This window comes from Paroedura picta, chromosome 8, assembly GCF_049243985.1.
Source record: "Paroedura picta isolate Pp20150507F chromosome 8, Ppicta_v3.0, whole genome shotgun sequence".
NCBI lineage: Eukaryota > Metazoa > Chordata > Lepidosauria > Squamata > Gekkonidae > Paroedura > Paroedura picta.
The window spans coordinates 44,099,992-44,119,056 of record NC_135376.1 but is presented as its reverse complement, the minus strand read 5'-3'; the positions used below and the strand labels follow the sequence as shown (position 1 = coordinate 44,119,056).

Below are 19,065 nucleotides of genomic sequence, written 5' to 3'. Positions count from 1 at the left end.
GATCTGGGACTAATTTGCAGATAATCCAACTACTGAGGGAACAAGTTTTCAGAATGCCAGCAGTTCAGTTTACATGGTTTGGTAGGAGAGCATCTGCTTAGCATGCAGAAGGTCCAGGCTCAATCCCTGATATCTCCAGCTAAAAGGATCAAGGTAAGATGTGAAAGACCTCACCCTGTGAGGTAGGTGAGGCTGAGAGAGCCCTGACATTACTGAAGAAGAGTTGATTCTTATATGCTGCTTTTCTCTCCCTGAAGGAGTCTCAAAGCAGCTTACGTTCACCTTCCCTTTCCTCTCCCCACAACAAACATCCTGTGAGGGAGGTGAGGCTGAGAGAGCCCTGATATCACTGCTTGGTCAGAACAGCTTTCTCGGTGCTGTGGCAATCCCAAGGTCACCCCTGCACGTGAAGTTTGGTGTATAGACTTCATGAAGCTTTCTGTATCGTTTGGCTTGAACTGTCAAATATTATGGCTTTGCAAAGAATTGAGTGTCTGATGAAAGTTTCAAATAAGCAAAATTACTGACTACCCATTAGCTATAACAAAACAATAAAGGATCTCTGTAGAATTTGTATCATAGCGTATTTTACTTTGCAGTAGTCTCAGTCCATTTTCTATAATATGGTTAATCTAGGAATCTAATAAAATATCTATGGCAAATCTATGCATAAGTTTTGTAAACAATGTGCATTTTTATTTTCAGTGTCTTACTTTCTTTGCTCGGTGGTACAAGAGCAACCTTAAAAAAACCTGGTTGTAGCTAAAGAATTGGCCTATGTCCATGTCCGTATGTAGAATTCAGCCCTCTTTTCCTATTGCATCTTGGCCTTTGTTCATCCCCTTCAGGATGGGGATGTGGTTGTGTGGCAGAATACATGACTTGCATACAAATAATACAGTTCCTGGCATCCTGAGGTAAACTAACTTGATTTACAGGAGCTTGCTGTACCTAAGGCCATGGAGAGCTATTGTCAGGCTAGAGAATGCTGATCTCAATGACTTGACTTGATAGAAGGCAGCTTCATGAGATTGCTGGGTAACACTATTATGGTGGGAGAACCAGCTTGGTGTAGTGGTTAGGAGCATGGACCTGTAATCTGGCGAGCCAGGTTTGATTCCCTGCTCCCACACATGCAGGGGTGACCTTGGGATCGCCACAGCACTGAGAAAGCTGTTCTGACCAAGCAGTAATTACCAGTGCTCTCTCAGCCCTGGTTAACTGAGGAATATACATGAGGGTTTGTCTGTTCCCACTGCTAGCAAGCTTTTGTCCATTGATGAAACTATGTGTTGAGGCTCTCAAGAGATTATAAAAATGACTAAAGCATGCATCCAGAGTTGCTGTCTTAACACCGGCTGCATTGAGAAAGCCATTCTCTCATTCCAGATTTTAGGACTGTAAATAGCCCAATTTAATCTATTACTAAAGTAGCACACCATGATTTCACTTGGATTCCCAGAAAACAAGTACATGGCAATGTTTAACAAATTTTGATCTACACAAGTTTGTTAAGGTCAAGTAGGGAAGGGAGCCTTTGCTATTTGTGTGGCATGTCTGCTCCCACATATCAATCTGAGTCTTCTCAGGATTAATTTATGATCTTTGAATACATGAGAGTTATAACTACAATTTTTAAGTACCCTTTAAAAATCATAGGTAATTTAATAGGCTTATTTACTTCATTTATCCTCCACCCTTCTCCACAATGAGGTCTCAAAGCAGCTTACATTGTTCTTCCTTCCTCCAGTTTATAATCACAACAATAGTTTGAAGTACAAAAGGTGTATGTGTATGAGACATCCTTCAGTGTGTTTCATTAAATGCCAACTTTAATAAGGCAGCAGATAGCACCCCCTCCTAGTATTTTTCCAATTTACCCTGACCCCTGAAGCTACCATTTGCCCTGCAGAAGGCAGTTACAGAAGTACATTATGGCTGTTTATATATTCCCCCCAAGGGTCATACTGAAATAAGTGAAACTGGGAAAGCGGGGGGAGGGAGTTTAACTCTTCATCCTTCATGTTGCAGCACCTGCCTAACTTTCCCCTTCCCTCAAAACTCTTTGGATGCAACCAGCTTCTAGTTAAATGTGAACGGAGGTCCTGTGGCTGGGAAGAAGGGGACAGGATCAGGAAGTGCATCTCCCATGCCTGAATGGTGTACAATTAACATCTACACCAGTGGTCAGGAACTTGGGAGTGACTTTTGATGCCTCCCTGTCTATGGAGGCTCAGGTCATGAAAGTAGCCCAGACTTTTTTTCCATCTTCGCCCAGCAACTAGTGCCCTACCTGTCCTCAGAACACCTAGCCACTGTGATCCATGCATCGGTCACTTCCAGACTAGACTACTGTAACTCACTCTACACAGGCCTACCCTTGACTCTGATCCGGAAGTTACAGCTGGTACAAAATGTGGCGGCTAGGGTCCTCACTAGGACACCTTGGAGGGCCCATATTCAGCTGGTACTCCGTCATCTCCATTGGTTACCAGTCTGTTTCCGGGTCAAGTTTAAAGTGTTGGTATTAACCTTTTAAGGCCATACGCGGCTTGGGTCCTACTTACCTGTGGGACCACTTGGTTGCTTATGCCTCCTGCAAGGCTCTCCACTCTGTGGGTCTGAATCTACTGACTGTCCCGGGCCACCCGGATGTTTGCCTGGCCTCGACTAGGGCCAGGGCCTTTTCGGTCCTGGCCCCAACCTGGTGGAATGAGCTCCCGGAGGAGCTAAGGGTCCTGTCAGAACTACCATCTTTCCGCAGGGCCTGTAAGACAGAGCTCTTCTGCCAGGCGTATGGTTGAGGCCAGGGCAGAACCCAGGTTCCATCCAAGATCCCTAATCCATCGGCCAGTTTTTCTCTCCTCTCTCTCTCTTACGGAACTAACGTCTGACCTCTCTCTGAACAAGAGGGGAAAGCGGGGAGAGTTACAGAATATAATGCCATCTTTTTATTGTAATAATGGGTATTTATGGGGTTTTATGTGATTTTACTGCGATTTTATATTTTATTGTGAACCGCCGTGAGACCTTTTGGTGAACGACGGTATATAAATCCAACTATAATAAACATTACTGCTTCATTACCAGATCATAAAGTGAGACATATTTTAACCTTTCTTAAGAACCACATCCAGTTCACGTATCTACTGTTTGATTTCTAGCCTCACCATGCCAAACCAGCTACATGCCTAGAATGATACAAAAGATTTGAGCTCCTAATGATTCCAAGTCTCTTTCCAACTCTGGTGAAGCAAAGATCATTAACAAGGAAGACTCACCATTCTGTGGAGGTTTACTCGGAAATTCATGTTGTCATCATGCAGAAAAGCATTAGCATACTGGTCCTATCAAAGAAAGAAGCACCACCATGCATTTTAACACAGAACCAAAGTGAAAAGCAACTATAGATAAACAGCCTGATGAAGACTTTCAAGTAGACTACCCACACACCTTTTGTGTACATTCATTAGGGAAATAAACATTTCTCTTATTCAAAGAATGATTCTGTCTCTTGCTCCATCAGAGTATTGCCCCAAACAGGTACCCACATATAGGCAGTTCAGCTTCAAATCAATTAATTTGCCTTAGTGACATGTGTCTGAGTCAATACAAAAAGAGAATGCTTTGAGCAGTACAGGACTTACTTATATATTGATTTGGGTCAGATCTCCCACCCCCTACATGACAAAATTCTCCACAGATCAAGAGAATAGTATTAAAATGAAGCATGCTGGTAAATTCACATCTGTTCATCCTAACTCAAAGGATCAGGACACTGTAATGTGCTTTGCAGAATTTAGTAGGAAATTTCTCCTCTTTCTTGTAGTAATGCAAGAAGAAAGCTTTATGGTGGCATTTTGATGGACCCATCACGAGAGGATTATTACAGCTTGTGCCATTGGAAGATGACTCAGCAGCCTCAGGCAGAACCCATTCTAAGATCAACTCTAAATCAAGTCACAGTGCACCTCCAAAAATAGCAATAAATACTCACTCCCTTTAATTCCATGGTCAAATATGCCCTGGGTAGACCCAAGTAATATTTTTTAAATCTGCATGCAGCTCAGGTGCCAACTGGAGGAACTAATTGCTGACATCTTTATAAAACAGTCACTTCCCAATATCTTGCTATGCTTTGAAAAACAAATTACTGCAGAGCGCTGTCAGAGAAAGAGCTGACATAAGTAAAAGGACAGTGCCTTAATGCTAAAAAACCAAAACCAAATCCTTCCTATTAGAATTTGAATTTAAACCCGCACTTTAATGTTTCATTCAAAAAGCAAGATCTCCTCTTGTAGGCTGGAATGATTCTAAGGCACCGCAAAGTCAAAACCTTTCCTGGTCTGGTAGTTTCTCTATGTGCCTTGTTTGTACTTGAACAAAGTGCACCTCTTATTGATGTAGTCAGTAAGGATAGATGCTTCTAAGTGATCTCCCATATTTTGATACACTAAACATTCTACGTTAGAATAAAAGCAGAAGACTGAAGTAGCAGACACACTTGGTTTGCAGACCCACAGTAAATTATAGCTGCAGTGGTTATAAATTCAGCTTCCAAGATAGGAGGGAAATGAAATGCAAAACATAGTGCCGAGCCATGAGGCTAGAGATTGATGCATGTCTAATGAGAAGGGGGACACAGACAAGGGGGCTTACCTCGGCTATGCAGGTCAGGATAATCAGACAGAGCTTGCCACTATGGAGCCGGTGTTCATCTGCAAATGAACAAAAACAGGCCCCACATGAGCCACTAAACCTTGATGTGTCAAAGGGTCAGTATGCAGGTCAGGCAAAGCCTCATGGGCTGAAAAAAGAGCAAGAGGTGAGGCACCAGCAGTTTTTTATCTACAGCTCAAAGCTGTTACTCTAGCAGAGAAACTATAGAATCCTAAATGTCTAACATGGCCTTTTCTTTCAAACTCAAGGCGAGTTTCTTCCTGTCCTGTCTCTTGTCTTTGCATTTCCAATATTATATTTTCTGTTGTTTTATTACTTGCTGTCCATAAAAAACAATTAGCCAGTTTAGAAGCAACTCAGGATATAAACAAACTGTGCTAAACACTGGCAAGAACCCCTTGATAAGAATTAGATTGTTCAATCTCCCACACTGGGGCCAAAGAGTCATTACAAATAGAGAATGTCTCAAATTTATATGCAAGGGATGATAATAAACAACTATATGTATATAATTAAGTAATGGTAATGTGCTGGTTATCGAGTGATAATGATACAAAAAACAAATTAAAATATTTCTTTTCTGGCACAGCCAAGGAAATAGCCCTAGAGAGCTCTAATGCCCTAGAGCCTTGTTATCTTTTTATGGCAAGATCTTGAGGCTTATTGTTCAGGTGCTGCCAGAGTTGTATCTCTTCCTTGGGGATTACATCATGAGCATGACTATGCTAAGAACTAGCACTGTAAAAAAACAGACATTACAAATGACTTACTGCATTGACAGCAAATCACTGGTCACAGATCTGTGATATGTAGAGCAGTGCTCTGTATTTCAGCACCAAAACAACTCAGTACTCTTTACAAGCGCTAAGCGCATTACAAAAGTAGCACAGATCCCTTGAGAGGGATCCTAATTTTGGCCTTGGGAGTGGATGGAGAGAGAGCCTGGTGGGAGGAGCTCTCATCCCAAGCCAGTTCTGTGCAATCAGGTATTTAACTGAAGCTTGCTTCTTCCTTATCTCTGGCATGGAAAATGGAAAATGTTAGTATGGGTGTGAAAATGGGAATGGGAAACAAATGGGAAATGTTAATATGAGTGTGGTAGTTAGAGAGATTTAACCTAAAAATTATGTAGTACCTGACCAAACACTTCATATTGCTAATAATCAATAGCAAAATAATCCAGGGCAGAGTCTGCACTTACTTTCTTTATTCCATTGTCAATCCTGTTGAATTCAGATCACTTTGAACTCCATTCTTCCTTCCCCCCACCCTCCCCATTGAAACAGGAAAGTGTTCTGCACTTGGTTAGGGTAGTTCAGAAGGGGGGGAAGCCAAGCCTCTTTCTTTCTTTTCTTGAAGTGGGGGGAGGAGCCAGGCAGGGAGCCTCTTTCTTTTCTTGGAGGGGAGGGGGAGAGGATCGAAAAAGGCAGAGGAGGGAGGAAAAATCCAGGACCGACAGAAGTTGAGAGAAATTAGGGGCTTCTCCTTTAAGGCAAGCGTGTCACATGACCAGGTGGAGCCTATCAGAGGTTCTCTACCACTGAGCTTTCTTTCCCAATCCAGAGCTTTCTTTCTCAAGCTGGATATTCAGGCTTAAAAGCAGTCTGAGATATCGCACAATAAAGGTAGGGTCACTCCGGATCAATCCTTCTTGCTGCAGAAGGAAAATTAAAATCCCCAAAATCCAAACGGAAATCGCATTCTGTGTAGAGGGCAGGGACTGAATCAATCTGGGGTTGGAATAAAAGCTCCGTGCAGTTTACACCCAGGTAAACAGGTATGGTTGGAGACCTACCACAAAAAGCACAGCATTTAAATCTTGCAACTAACTACTGGCAAGAACAAAGTTATTCTGTAATTAGATTAATTTCTTTAAAATACATATGTAGAGAATTAAGGAGAAACCCCAGGAAGTTACTCTAAATAAATAATGCAATAACTGCAAACTTCCTCAAAAGTTGATTTTGGGATACTGTCATGGGTGAGATCCATTCTGGAAATCCTTCCAGGGCCATCAAGAAACCCCAGGGTTTCATGAAGTCCTGGTTGAGAAAGCCTAATGTAATCTGCAATGTGTTTACTGCCTGTAAGCCATCTTGAGCCAAGAAGAAAGGAATGGTACAAATATCTTCTTATCTTATAAATAAATAACTTCATAGCTCTAAATAAGCCAATGGGGCACAGTGGGGCAAAGGCAGAATAGATATTTGCACCTGCATGATCTAGAATCACCAGAGACCCCCACCTTGACAGCAATCAAGCCAGTATGTCTATAACCCAGCTGCATTTCCTGCCCTCTCATGTTAGCCATCCTATACCACTGCACAACCTTTGACAGCTAGAACACATGAAGCATCACTAGTGAGTACCCTGGGGGATGCACTAGGTTCCAAACTTGGCTCAGAGTTCTGTTTTTTTGTGCTGTCTCTCTTGTGCATTCTTTGAACCGCAGATTATATACCATGGAAATATAAACTTCCTTTATCTGAAAATTAGATCCACTTTGCCTCCTAGGGAGGACATGCTGAGACTCCTCTGGTTATTATGAGCTACAATTTTTCCCTTTCTATATTTGGCTTCCCTCCCTTCAGCACCAGGGCTCCCTATTCTCCAGTAATTGTCATCTAGTAATGAGAAATCAGTTCACTCTCTCAATGTGTACAACCATCTCCATGGGGAGTCCAGGTAGATGCAGACCAACCAGAAACACCCCTTCCTCCCCAACAGATTTCAGAACTCAAAAACTGCTTCAAAAGAACTACTTACCTTTGGTGTCCTGCATCACAATGGAGCTGTACTTTAAGAAAGTTATCAGCAGGTTGCTAGTCTGCACATCAGCATCCAGAGGGAGTTCCACAATACTTATAACTGGGAAAGATCAAATAAGATTTGTTCAACAACAGCACATACAAGTTTCCCAAGGTACCCTAATAGAGGTAAGCAGGATGATCCTATTACAGTAACATTCAATCCTTCATATATTTTTTTCCTCTTAACTGTCTGTGATGCTAGACAATGCCAGTACAGATATCACAATCTTGGAGGTCAAATACAGCCAGTCAACTGACTGAATCTCCACTACTACAATGAGACAAAAACCATAAACAGAAGTCCATACCAAAGGTCATTTAGGCAGCTCTCTCACTATCCTTCCTGACTTTCTATTGTTTAGGTAAAACCATGAAACTTTTGTGAGGAAAGAGGAACCTCAAAAGCTCAAGAGGAGCCAGCTGGTTAGGCCCAAGACAACTGGTTCACTGAGGCATGGAACTCAAGGAAGAAGAAGAAGAGTTGGTTCTTATACCCAAAGGAGGCTAAAAGCAGCTTACAGTCACCTTCTCTTTCCTCTCCCCACCATAGACACCCTGTGAGGTGGATGAGGCTGAGAGAGCCCTGATATCACTGCTCGGTCAGAACAGTTTTATCAGTGCCATGACGAGCCCCAGGTCACCCAGCTGGCTGCATCTGGGGGAGTGCAGAATTGAACCTGGTATGCCAGAATAGAAGTCCGCACTCCTAACCACTACACCAAACTGGAAGAGGAAACAAAGACCATCCTAATCCAGGTTAGCATGTTCACCACTGATTCCTCTTCCATCTTTCACATGCCTTCTTCATGACTCCTCAAGTTATGCTGATAGAGCAGCAGGGAACAGTGAAACCAACTTCAGCTGAAGCCCAGCTTTAAGGTAAAAAAGAACAAGCAGCAGCAGGAGCATTGGCTCTTATGTGATGTTTTTCTCTACCCAAAGGAGTCTCAAAGTGGCTTATAATCGCCTCCCCTTTCTTCTCCCCACAACAGACACCATGTGGGTGAGGCTGATATTACTACTCAGTTGCAACAGCTTTATCAGTGCTGTGGTGAGCCCAAGGTTGGCTGTATGTGGGGGAGCACAGAATCAAACCTGTTTCACCAGATTAGAGGTCCACACTCCTAACCACTACACCAAAGCAGCTCATCTTTTCCTTTCAGTTCCTACCATTGCTTCCAGATCTGTCATACTCCTTTGCTGGAAGCATCTGATAAGGCTGAACTTGGTTCCTAGTTCATTATTTGTGAATTCAATAATAAATATTAAGGATAATTTAAGAGCTTTGAACCCCAAAATAAGGTTTGGACAAGTTTAAATCATACACGCTCACATTCAGGGGCCTTCTCTCACCACTTATCTTTCCCTTTTAATGATCAACCAGTGCAACAAAGACCTGAGCATTTCTTCATGGAGCAAAGGGTATATGGAGGAAAATCATACTTAGCAGCATTGCAGGTTTAAGGTTCTGGTACTGACCTTTACATTCACAGTCTGGACCCCGCATACCTCAGGCCTTTCTGCCTATGCCCCTGGAAGAGCACTACATTCAGTCAATATCAACCATCTAGTGATCTCTGGCCCCAACGAGGCATTTTTGGTCTTAACCAGGGCCAGGATATTTTCTGTTCTGGTCCCTACTTGGTAGAATGAGATCTCAGAGGAGATCCAGGCCCTGTTGGATCTGGTACAATTCTGCAGAGCATGTAAAATGGATCTCTTCTGCCAAGCTTTTGGTTGGGGCCAATGAACTGATAACGTCTATTGAGCCTCCCATCAAAATGCCCCATTATAAAATGCCCAAAGAGAACACCTGGGGAGAGATAGTCATTCATATCTGAAAACTGCTTAATCATAGCTTTTAATTGTTTGATAATTATTTGTAGTAGATTGTCTAATTTTTAACAAGAATAATTTTAATCTAATTGTACTATGCATGTTGCTTTATATATGATGTTCTCCGCTCTAAGCCGACTAGTGAAGACTTAAAACAAAAGTATTCTGTCCTCCTAAGAAACAAACTTAAGCATTGTGTCCCATATTAGTCCTTCAAAAAAAATCATACCCCTAGAACACAGACAAAAATATTATTAAGGTAAGCGACAATTAACCTGCATGTGTTAGATGTGTGGGAAAGGAGATGAATGAACTGGTCTTTGTGATGCAAAGTAATTAAGTTGACTCAGAAGGCTAAATAATGGGAATAATTGGACAATTTGGATAATTGGCAAAGAACAATAGCATCTGAAGGGCCAAATCACTCATCATTTGTTACTAAAATGGGATGAAATAAACCTGTTCTACATGGAAAGCTGGTGACCCACATGTGTAAAAAAAGACATTTAAACAGTCATAAAACAGGCAAATAGCTCCATAGGAACCCAGTGAAGTCTGGAACTAAATAAATAATGCAACTGGCAGCTTCTGTTGGCCACTGTGGGGTACCTCAGAGACCTGTTCTTCCCTTATGTTTCATATTAACATGAAACCATTTAATTAAAATTTTGGTAGCTTTGGAGTTGGACATCAATATATTGACAATATATTGACAAGGCAGATGGCTGCCTTGCAAAATACGCAAGTGAGCCCCCAGATGCTGCTGCTTCAGTCATCAATAAACAGCTGGATCCCAGGATCAAATGACTACAGATGAAGAAGCTCAAGCTGAACCTGACAAGATGACGGTAATGCTAGTCAGGATGGCTAGCTTCCTAAAGGGGACCACAACATCATATGATCCATTTCCCCTAAGGCGCAGGTTTAAAGGGGGTTCTAGGAGTCCAGGGCAAGGGCAGGTTTAGGGATGGGGTTACTGCCATTGTTTTGTATGCTCTGTATTTTAATGGTTGGGGCTTTTATGTTTTTATTGTGGGGATATCTTATTGTAACACGCCATGAGCCAGCTGTCCAAGAGTAGCCGGTAATAAATGACATAATAATAACGACCACCCACTTTAAATAAGGCATCTTTAAAAACAGTACATTCAGTTAAGCACCTGGGGGTATTTTTGGACCTAACCTTGGATACAGAAGCAAGTCAACACTGTTGCTAAGACTGTCTTTTTCAAATACATCCAGCTCACATATTGGGCTAACTCCACTCATCCATGCTACTGGTACCCTAAGACTAGATTATGACAATGCTGCTCTTGGCTCAGTGCCAACAGATCCCTCTGCGCAGCGGCACACCCACTATCCTAGTAGCCCCTTAATTCCACTAAGATTGAACTAATATGCATTCAGTAGCCATAATGGGTCCTTCTGGGGCTGCTATGATGCACACCATGAATGAATATTTAACAGCAGCAAGCAAAATTAGCACTTAAGATACCATGGTGACAGGCACCTTAGACGCAGTTCAAACAACAACAGGAAAAGGTTGGTTTAAAAAAATCACTGTGCAGAAACAGTCACTACTTATCATAGCTCAGTCCCTGCAGCTTTGACTTTTTCATGAAAAGACCATTTATTATTTGAAATTTGAAAAGGAGCTTTAAACAATGTTTCCAGCAAGGTTCTGAGGAACTGGGTTTCAGATCTTCAGCCCATTTGCAAAGTCTATAATCATGGGGAGGTGTCCAAAACTGAACATATAAGGCTCTACCGAATTGTTTTTGAAAAGCTTATTTTAAAGGAAAGAGTTTTATTTTTTCTACCATGCATCTAAGGTGTCTAGCTCTGATTATGAGCCCACATAAAATTATTAAATCTGTAGGTGTGAGGGAGTCGGTAGGGATCACTCTGGCATGCCTTTTAAAAACAGATCCAAAAACCACGGGGAACAAGTGAAGGGCTGAGAAGCATAACAATCTTTGACAGCATCGGTGCAGGTCAAGATAAAAATTGCCTTATTATTGTTAATCAACCTCCCAGCAGCAGGAAGGCAGTGCTTACTATGCCTGTCTGCAGAAGTCTGTGTCTTTCTATGCAGATGAGTGAGAGAGAGAGAGAAAGAGAGAGAGTGCACAAACACACAAACTGAAGATAAGCACAAATTTTGCCCACTGTAAAAAAGTGTGTAGGCGGATGCATTTGCAATGAACAATTTGAAAGAAGCCTAAGCACTCCCAACCCTCATGATCATATGGAATGTATACGCAGAGAGGTGGAAGACATAATTTTTTTTAAGTGAGGCTTTTGATATCCATGGCAACCAGGCAGAATATATCCTCCCAGAGAAGAATACTCTTCTGCCAGGATATCAGAATGACCTGAATAGCAGCTCTAAGAGGGTAACACTTGCAGTTATCACCCCAATATGCTTACTAACAAAGCTCTATTCAAATTCATCCTATTCTTCCATTTAGCCATTACTGAGTGTTTTGTGCATCACCAAACACTGAAGAACTAGGCAATCAGAGATGGACAACTGATCCTAATTTCCTCAAAATGACTCCACCTGTTTTGCAAGCCCAACCTCATATTGGCATCCTATTTTTCAAGGACAATTGCTTTCATTCTTCACAAAAACAGTCTATCCCTGAGGTACATGAAACCAGAGCTGTAACCCAGTCTGGTTATTGGCTGGATGGAACTGAAATTCTTGGTTTTATCCTAGGAGAAACTTAGTTATGCACGGACAGAGTGGGCCAACTGCAGCCTGACTCAGGATACAACCATTGCCAGATACAGTGGACCAGAACAGAGAGCAGAACGGCTCACCATCAGAAGAAGGTGGTGTAGTACCAAGTGGTGTGACAGGAGTTGTTGGAACTGGACTTACTGGCATCGTCACCAATCCAATTTCAGGATGACTCTAGGAACAAAACACATGTAGGCAAATTATAGTCCAAATAACATACGCTAGAGAGTGGAAGGTGCATTTACTCTAGCTCCACACCACTCCTAGAACTCTTAACTATTTTCCTTCTATCTGGACATGAAACACCAGCTGCAGCCTGTCACTTTTGTCTGTGGTGAAAATGTCAAACATGACTGTTCACAGATGGCTGCCTTGCAAAATACACAAGTGAGCCTATAGTTCCCACTCCACCCCACTGTCCTTACATTTCTTTATACATTTCTAATTAAAGAGCAGTGAGTTTCCCACCCAAGCATTTAACCCACATGTGTCAAGAACAGGACTACAGAAATATTATTCTCTCCCTTGCCTTCTTCTACTAGTTCCTCTCCACATTTCACCTCAGCCAACAGGTTCGCAACTAATTTCTGATTTAACTTTATTCTCCACGGGGCTCCATTTCTGTCACAATCAACCATGAGAACCAGCAAGATTTTAGATCAGTATACTATTCTATTTTATATCCAGCAGTGTAGTAATGAGGTCTGCTTCACACAGTGCCTTTGATATCACTGCACCTCCAAATGTTCTCTCAGCAGTAAGCAGTGCAATGATTTGAAATGTGTTCTAGAACTACCAATCTGCTTTTAATTGCACAGCATTTCATGGAACTTCATGCCGGGGCCTGTCACGACAGGGAACTAGAATGTCTAGTTTATTAATGGACTCTTCATCAGCCTATCATCTCATGAGAGAACAAATATACATGGCTAAATGTTGCAGACTCAATGTCTGAAATCATTGTCTAAGGCAAGCTTTGAAATAAATTGCCCACTGAAATACTACTACCATGTCTCCTTGGGATAAAAACTTGTTTTCTGTAAGAGGGTTTTTATATCTCTTATGCCAGCCAAGAGATAATCAGATCACCTAGAAGCAAGACACTGACACAGAACCTCAAGTATAATTGTGAAAGTCATACTGCAGTTTCAAAATATCTGTTAAAACAACGCACACCCTTCATAGCTTTATTCTGTAGCCTATGGGCTATGCAAATCTGATACAAACAGAATAAAGAAGCTAAAATGACATATACAGTTTTGACACTCTTGCAAGGAAAGTACCCCAACCTTATATGTCAGGTCTACTGTACGAAGAAACAAAGGACTAAGCAAGGCTTCAAGTAATTTGCTAGGCTTCAAGTGGGTAGCCGAGTTGGTCTGAAGCAGCACAACAAAACAAAATCAGAGTCCCGTGGCACCTTTAAGACCAACAAAGATTTATTCAAGGCGTGAGCTTTTGAGTCCAAGCACTCTTCCTCAGACTATGAACTGACCATCATGACAGTGGGAATATATAAACAAAAGTTAATCCTGTTAAATTAGTAAACTGTGTCACAACATCCAAATACAGCCATATGATCTTTGCTAAAACAGCTGTTAGCCACTAACATAGACAGTTTTATTTCTCCTATGTTTTTGGGAACTAAAACTAATTTCAAGAGGAATGATTGGCTGTTTTAGCAAATAATTTTCATATGGCTGTATTTGGATGTTGTGACACAGTTAACTAATTTAAAACTTGTTAATTATTTATTATAGTGCACAATTAAAAACAGAATTAAAACTTCATAAAAACTATACAGAACTAACAGCACATAAGACCAAACGCGTTTCGACCCTACTGGGTCCTCCTCAGTGATCAGAACTGTGATAATACACTCTCTATATAAAAAATATTTATATTAAACTCTTTATAAAATGTAGCTGACTGGTTGAATGGGATCTGTAAGTTATGGCTCCAATCCATATATGTAAATATTATCCTTTTTGAGACCACCTATGCCTAGGGTCACCACTCTTCGCTATTATATAATTCTGTGCTGAGAGTGTATCTCATATAGGGGTTTTTTTCTGACGCAAGACAGAAACAGGACAAGACAGGATGTCAAGAGCACAGATTGAGAGATAGTGGCCAAATATCACAGTTATGACATTAACAAGGTTTTAAAAGTATTAGTATTACATTAAATATAGAAGAAAGAGCAGCTATGGAAATCAATGGTGATTGATGAACAGACAGGATTTTTGGATCATCAATGCTGACTTGACTGGAACAGTTGGAGAAAGCATGCCACCACTTGTCTTCTGGCTTCTATTTTTAGCTATTGTATGTTTTAAGGGGGTTTTATGGGTTTTATACTATATTTAATTGTTTTATGTTGTAAACCACCCCGAGACGATCTGTTGTGCGGGGCAGTATAGAAATGTGAAAATAAACAAACAAACAAACAAACTGAGAAAGTCAGGACAGAATTATACTGAATACCAGTCACCAGAGAGAAATAAGCTAAGACCTTGATTCCATGTGAATGAAGCTGTTTCTGCTGCTCCTGTCTCCAGACATGTGAGGAACAGAGAATTCTCTAGTTTGCTACTGCTAGTATGCCATCCTACAAATTCAAAACTCTTCTATATTATTTATTAACATATAAGGACACAGTTCATTCTGCTTTGAGGTAATTTCAATATCAAGCTATTCAACAATTCTCCCAGGAGCCCAGCAACCAGAAAGATAAACCTCCTGCCCTTTTTGGGCAGGGGAGAAATGGAGAAAGACAGAGAGGTATTTACTTTCCAATCCATCAAATTAATAGGAAGGAGTTTATACCAAAATCACCATGTGAGTAGATCTGTATGAAAAACACTACATTCATAGGATGAGTTCCCAACAAATCATAGAAGATACCTCCAATATATTGAAGGTATTCTGTAGCTTAGCTTCCTCTCCCTTTTCACAGATAGTATAAAATGAGTTGTATCCCACCTGTGCCAAGACAGTGATGAAGTTTCGATTCAAGTGAACAGCTTCATAAAGGGCCAAAAGGATAGCTTCATTGGTTCTACACAACAACAAAACCACACAAGAGACGTGGTTATCTGTTGAAGTAACACACATAAAATGATGAAGCACCCTCTCCCCCCACCCAACTAATCCACTAACTTGGGACTTCAACTGGACAGATACAAAGGAGCCCCAATGTCTGAACATCCTAAAGAACTGATTTTTAAAACCACACACAGAGAGGAAATTTAATAATACATCTTTCACCATCACGTCTAGCCTAGCCCTTATTCTTCACAGAAGCACTTAACATTTACTATTTATATAAAGCTTCAAATGTTTCACATACAGTGCTCTGCCAGCTGCTCTTGGGATCCCTGCAAATTAGGGATAAGAGAGTACTGACACAAGGTCATGCCTTTCTGTGAAATCCAGAATTGGATGTCATATTGTAGTATGTGGACTGTACATAGCCTGTAAGAGTCTTTTGCATAATTGGCAATAATTTTTGAGTTAAATTTCAGTGTGGCTAATCTGATATGTAATTCACGCTGAGCAAGCTGCCTGACCTTGCTAAACAGCTTGAGTGTGGTACATGACACCTCCTCCTCCTGATTTGCTCCACTTGTCTGTGCAAAAGTACAAGTAGTCTGCTACAACAATTCAAAACGTAACTTGGTCCTTAGCAAATATGGCCTATGCTAATTCACTTGTCTATCAGAAGACACGCTATCATCTCCAGTACTGTCTGCTGAGCTACCGCTATTCTCCTTCCACCACTTTATGTTTTCTATATAATTCCAGCTCCAGGAAAAGTTGGCAATAGATTATATGAATGGCATACTTACTGAACTGAAATTTTCTCATCAGCATCAGCTATGAACATGCTGCCCACCTATGGAAAGAAGTGGCATTGCACAGCTTTGAACATCTGAGACTATGCAGAGCTAGCATAAAACTCCCAAAGCAATACTGATACTTAATTGTTGCCCTAGACTACAGCCTGAATCCCAAGCCTAACATCACAAACTGTGGACTCCCTCCACTTCCGCACTTCTGTCGCTAGTTTTGAATCAGGTTTCTTGTTACAGCCATCACTGACTAGCAATGAACACAAGCTCCTTACCATGTTGGTCAAGGCTGAGAAAAACCCACTCTGGTGTTCTTCTTCCTTGTCTTTGTACTGCCTGAATGAAAAGGACAGTAATAGAAAGATAAAAGCATGGAAGGTGCAGAACTAGGCAGGCAAAAGTTTTGACCAACATTTTTAACAGTACTTAAGCAGCAGAGAAATACGAAGTGCTCATTGGCTGTTACATTTCATGCCTGTTAAATTTAAATATTTTTTTAATTCCTTATAATTTAATAGGAAGGCATAGGACAGTGTCTAAAGACAGACCTCTTTGAACAATAATTTCCACTAAACCTGTGTCCTAAGCAACCATTATCCTGTTCATTAATGCTTACCAGGTTTTCCCTTTGATAAGGATTTGAAACCTAGATTTAAAGTTGGTTAGCAAATCTTACATCAAGAGTAAGCCTAGCTAATCCCAGCCATATCAATAGTTAAGGGCAAAGAATATATACACAAAAAGAGAAGGAGGGAGATACATAACTCCACAAATTCCACTCCCAGTATCTTAAAGCAGGACTCCGCAAACCCAAGATGCAAGGCTGCTACTAAGTAACCAAACGTTGGGAAATTGGTATCACTTCATCAAGCCTATTCATCACATCTGTAATTTACTAGAGTGAAGGAGTTATTAAATATGGTATCTAAGATTCTTGATAAATGACTATCAGACTTTGATTTCCTGGTGTCACTGGATCAAATTCATCAATTTTGTTGAATAAATTAAACTAAAAAATTGTAACGAGATTGTGAATATTAATTGGTACTGTATGGAATTTTACTGTTATTATTTCCTTAGTGGGTTGTGGGAAGTGCTATCCTGAATAATGCTTTTCATAAGGCAGGGGAGGAAACACTGAGGAATCAAGAAGACTGTGCCCCCCAAAGGTTTGGGAACCACTGCATTAAAGCTTCAGAATAGGGCCTAGGAGAGCAAGTTCAAATCCCCATTGCAGCAATTTAACTTGGATGTTCACTGTAGCCATATCACACTTGTAAAAAATGACTATAGCTGGTGAACCAACTGGGGCTCATAAAAGGTGCAACATGCCACAGAAGATACCTGAGCCCCAAACATAGGCCAGGATTTAGTAACACACACAAGCTATGATTGTCCTCCTTCATGGTGAGTACAACCCCCTGCAAGGCTGGCTTTGCAGTCCTCAAGCAGATTCTCCATTTCCCTTTTTAGCCACTGAGTCACACTGCTGACTCATGTTCAGTGTATGGTCTCATAAGACCCCTAGGTCCTTTTTGCACATACCACTGCCAAGACAGGTCTCCCACATCCTATAATGATGCATTTGATTTTTCCTATCTAAATGAAGAACTTTATTTGTCTGTCCCTTTTAAATAAGTTGTAACCCTCAATCCTAATATTCCAATCATGAGTGTTATTCCACAAATTTTCTGTAATTCCTATTAGATCATAGCTCCCTCTATTAGGACTTCTAGTTCTTCCTGCTTGTTTCCCATACTCTGTGCATTAGTGTACATACATCAAAATCCTTCATTTGTGTCTCCCAAGGAATTAGTTTTTGCATTTACCTGCAAGTTAATGGTCCCCTGCATATGTGCCATTCCCTGTAAGTCTGCAGGGTTCCCATCTACAGTTATTGTCATCAAACCAGGTTTTGAATTTATGTCTCACTCCCCCACTGGATTTAGTTTAAAGCAGGGGTCCCCAACCCCCGGTCCGCGGCCCACAAAGGCCATTGTACTGGGCCGCCAGCGGCCGCACCTGCCTCCTGCAGCGAAAGGGGAGGAAAGAGGCCGGCGCGGCAGCCGGCGTGCCGGCGACACTAACGTGCACGCACGGAACTGCCGTGCATGCGCGTTTGCGCCCCTGGTGGCCAAAACGCGCATGCGCGGCAACTCTGCGCATGCGTGTTAGCGCCACTGCGGCAGCCGGGCCCCCACCCCCGGAGGCAGTCCCCGACCAGATGAAGGTTGGGGACCACTGGTTTAAAGCCCTTATCACCAGATCTGCAAGACTGTTTGCAAACACATTTTTCCTACCCTTGTGAGGGGCACACCATCTCTCAAGAGAAGAGCCTCACCACAATAGCGTAAGCCATGGTCCAAAAATCCAAACCTTTCATGACAACACCAATGATGTAGCCAGTCATTTATTTGTATTATTTTTCTTTCCCTTCCTAGGCCACAGCCAGGGAGAACTGATGAAAGCACAAGCTGCCAAAGCTACATGGTCCCTTTTAATAGGCTCCACACTGCACTGGGCAGTATAATTTGTTCCCACATGAATGAGGAGGAAGTGATAATGATCCATGGGCTTTATGAGCCTTTCCAGCCTTTCTGTGACATCCTTGATGCATGCACCAGGTAGACAGCATACCTCTTGAGACAACAAGTCCAGCCGACATACTTTGGCCTCCACTCCTCTCAATAGGAAATCACCAATTACCAGCACCTGCCTCTTCCTACACAGAAGAAGAGCTAATCTGCAGGGGCCCGTGAAAAATCTTTTAAGCTTTGGGGGAACTGGGAGAATAGTCCTTGCTCCTGTGGTCCTGCATCAATATCTACAGGCAGATCCTGGAATCTATTACTGAGATTCAAAGTGGCAGAACATTTCCTTATTTTTCTACACCCATTTGTAACTTCCCTCCATGTGTTGTCCTCTCACCTATTTGGTGAGCTTTTCCCTTCTCCCCAAAAGTGCCTTATGAGTTCTGTCCAAAAACTAGTTACCCTCCTCTAGAGAATTCAATATGGACAAGTGTGCCTCTAGTTTCTGTATCTTCTTCAGTAGAGCTACAAACTTAGACTTGCTTATTTCTTTAAGAAGAAATAGAGCTGGGTGTTATCCACATACTGGTGACACCTCATTCCAGATT

The 19,065-nt window shown here is 41.6% G+C and overlaps 1 protein-coding gene across 2 annotated transcripts in view; it reads right to left on the bottom strand.

The window, feature by feature from the left end:
- Positions 1-19,065, bottom strand: part of ARMH3 (armadillo like helical domain containing 3) — a 148,825-nt gene that overhangs the window by 110,951 nt on the left and 18,809 nt on the right. For both annotated transcript variants that reach the window (XM_077349474.1, XM_077349473.1), the window contains exons 11-17: positions 16,202-16,262; positions 15,924-15,970; positions 15,058-15,133; positions 12,153-12,246; positions 7,447-7,548; positions 4,660-4,718; positions 3,282-3,347 (exon numbers count right to left, since the gene is read on the bottom strand). In XM_077349474.1, coding sequence (XP_077205589.1) covers positions 3,282-3,347; positions 4,660-4,718; positions 7,447-7,548; positions 12,153-12,246; positions 15,058-15,133; positions 15,924-15,970; positions 16,202-16,262 — 505 coding nt within the window. The remainder of the gene's footprint in view (positions 1-3,281; positions 3,348-4,659; positions 4,719-7,446; positions 7,549-12,152; positions 12,247-15,057; positions 15,134-15,923; positions 15,971-16,201; positions 16,263-19,065) is intronic.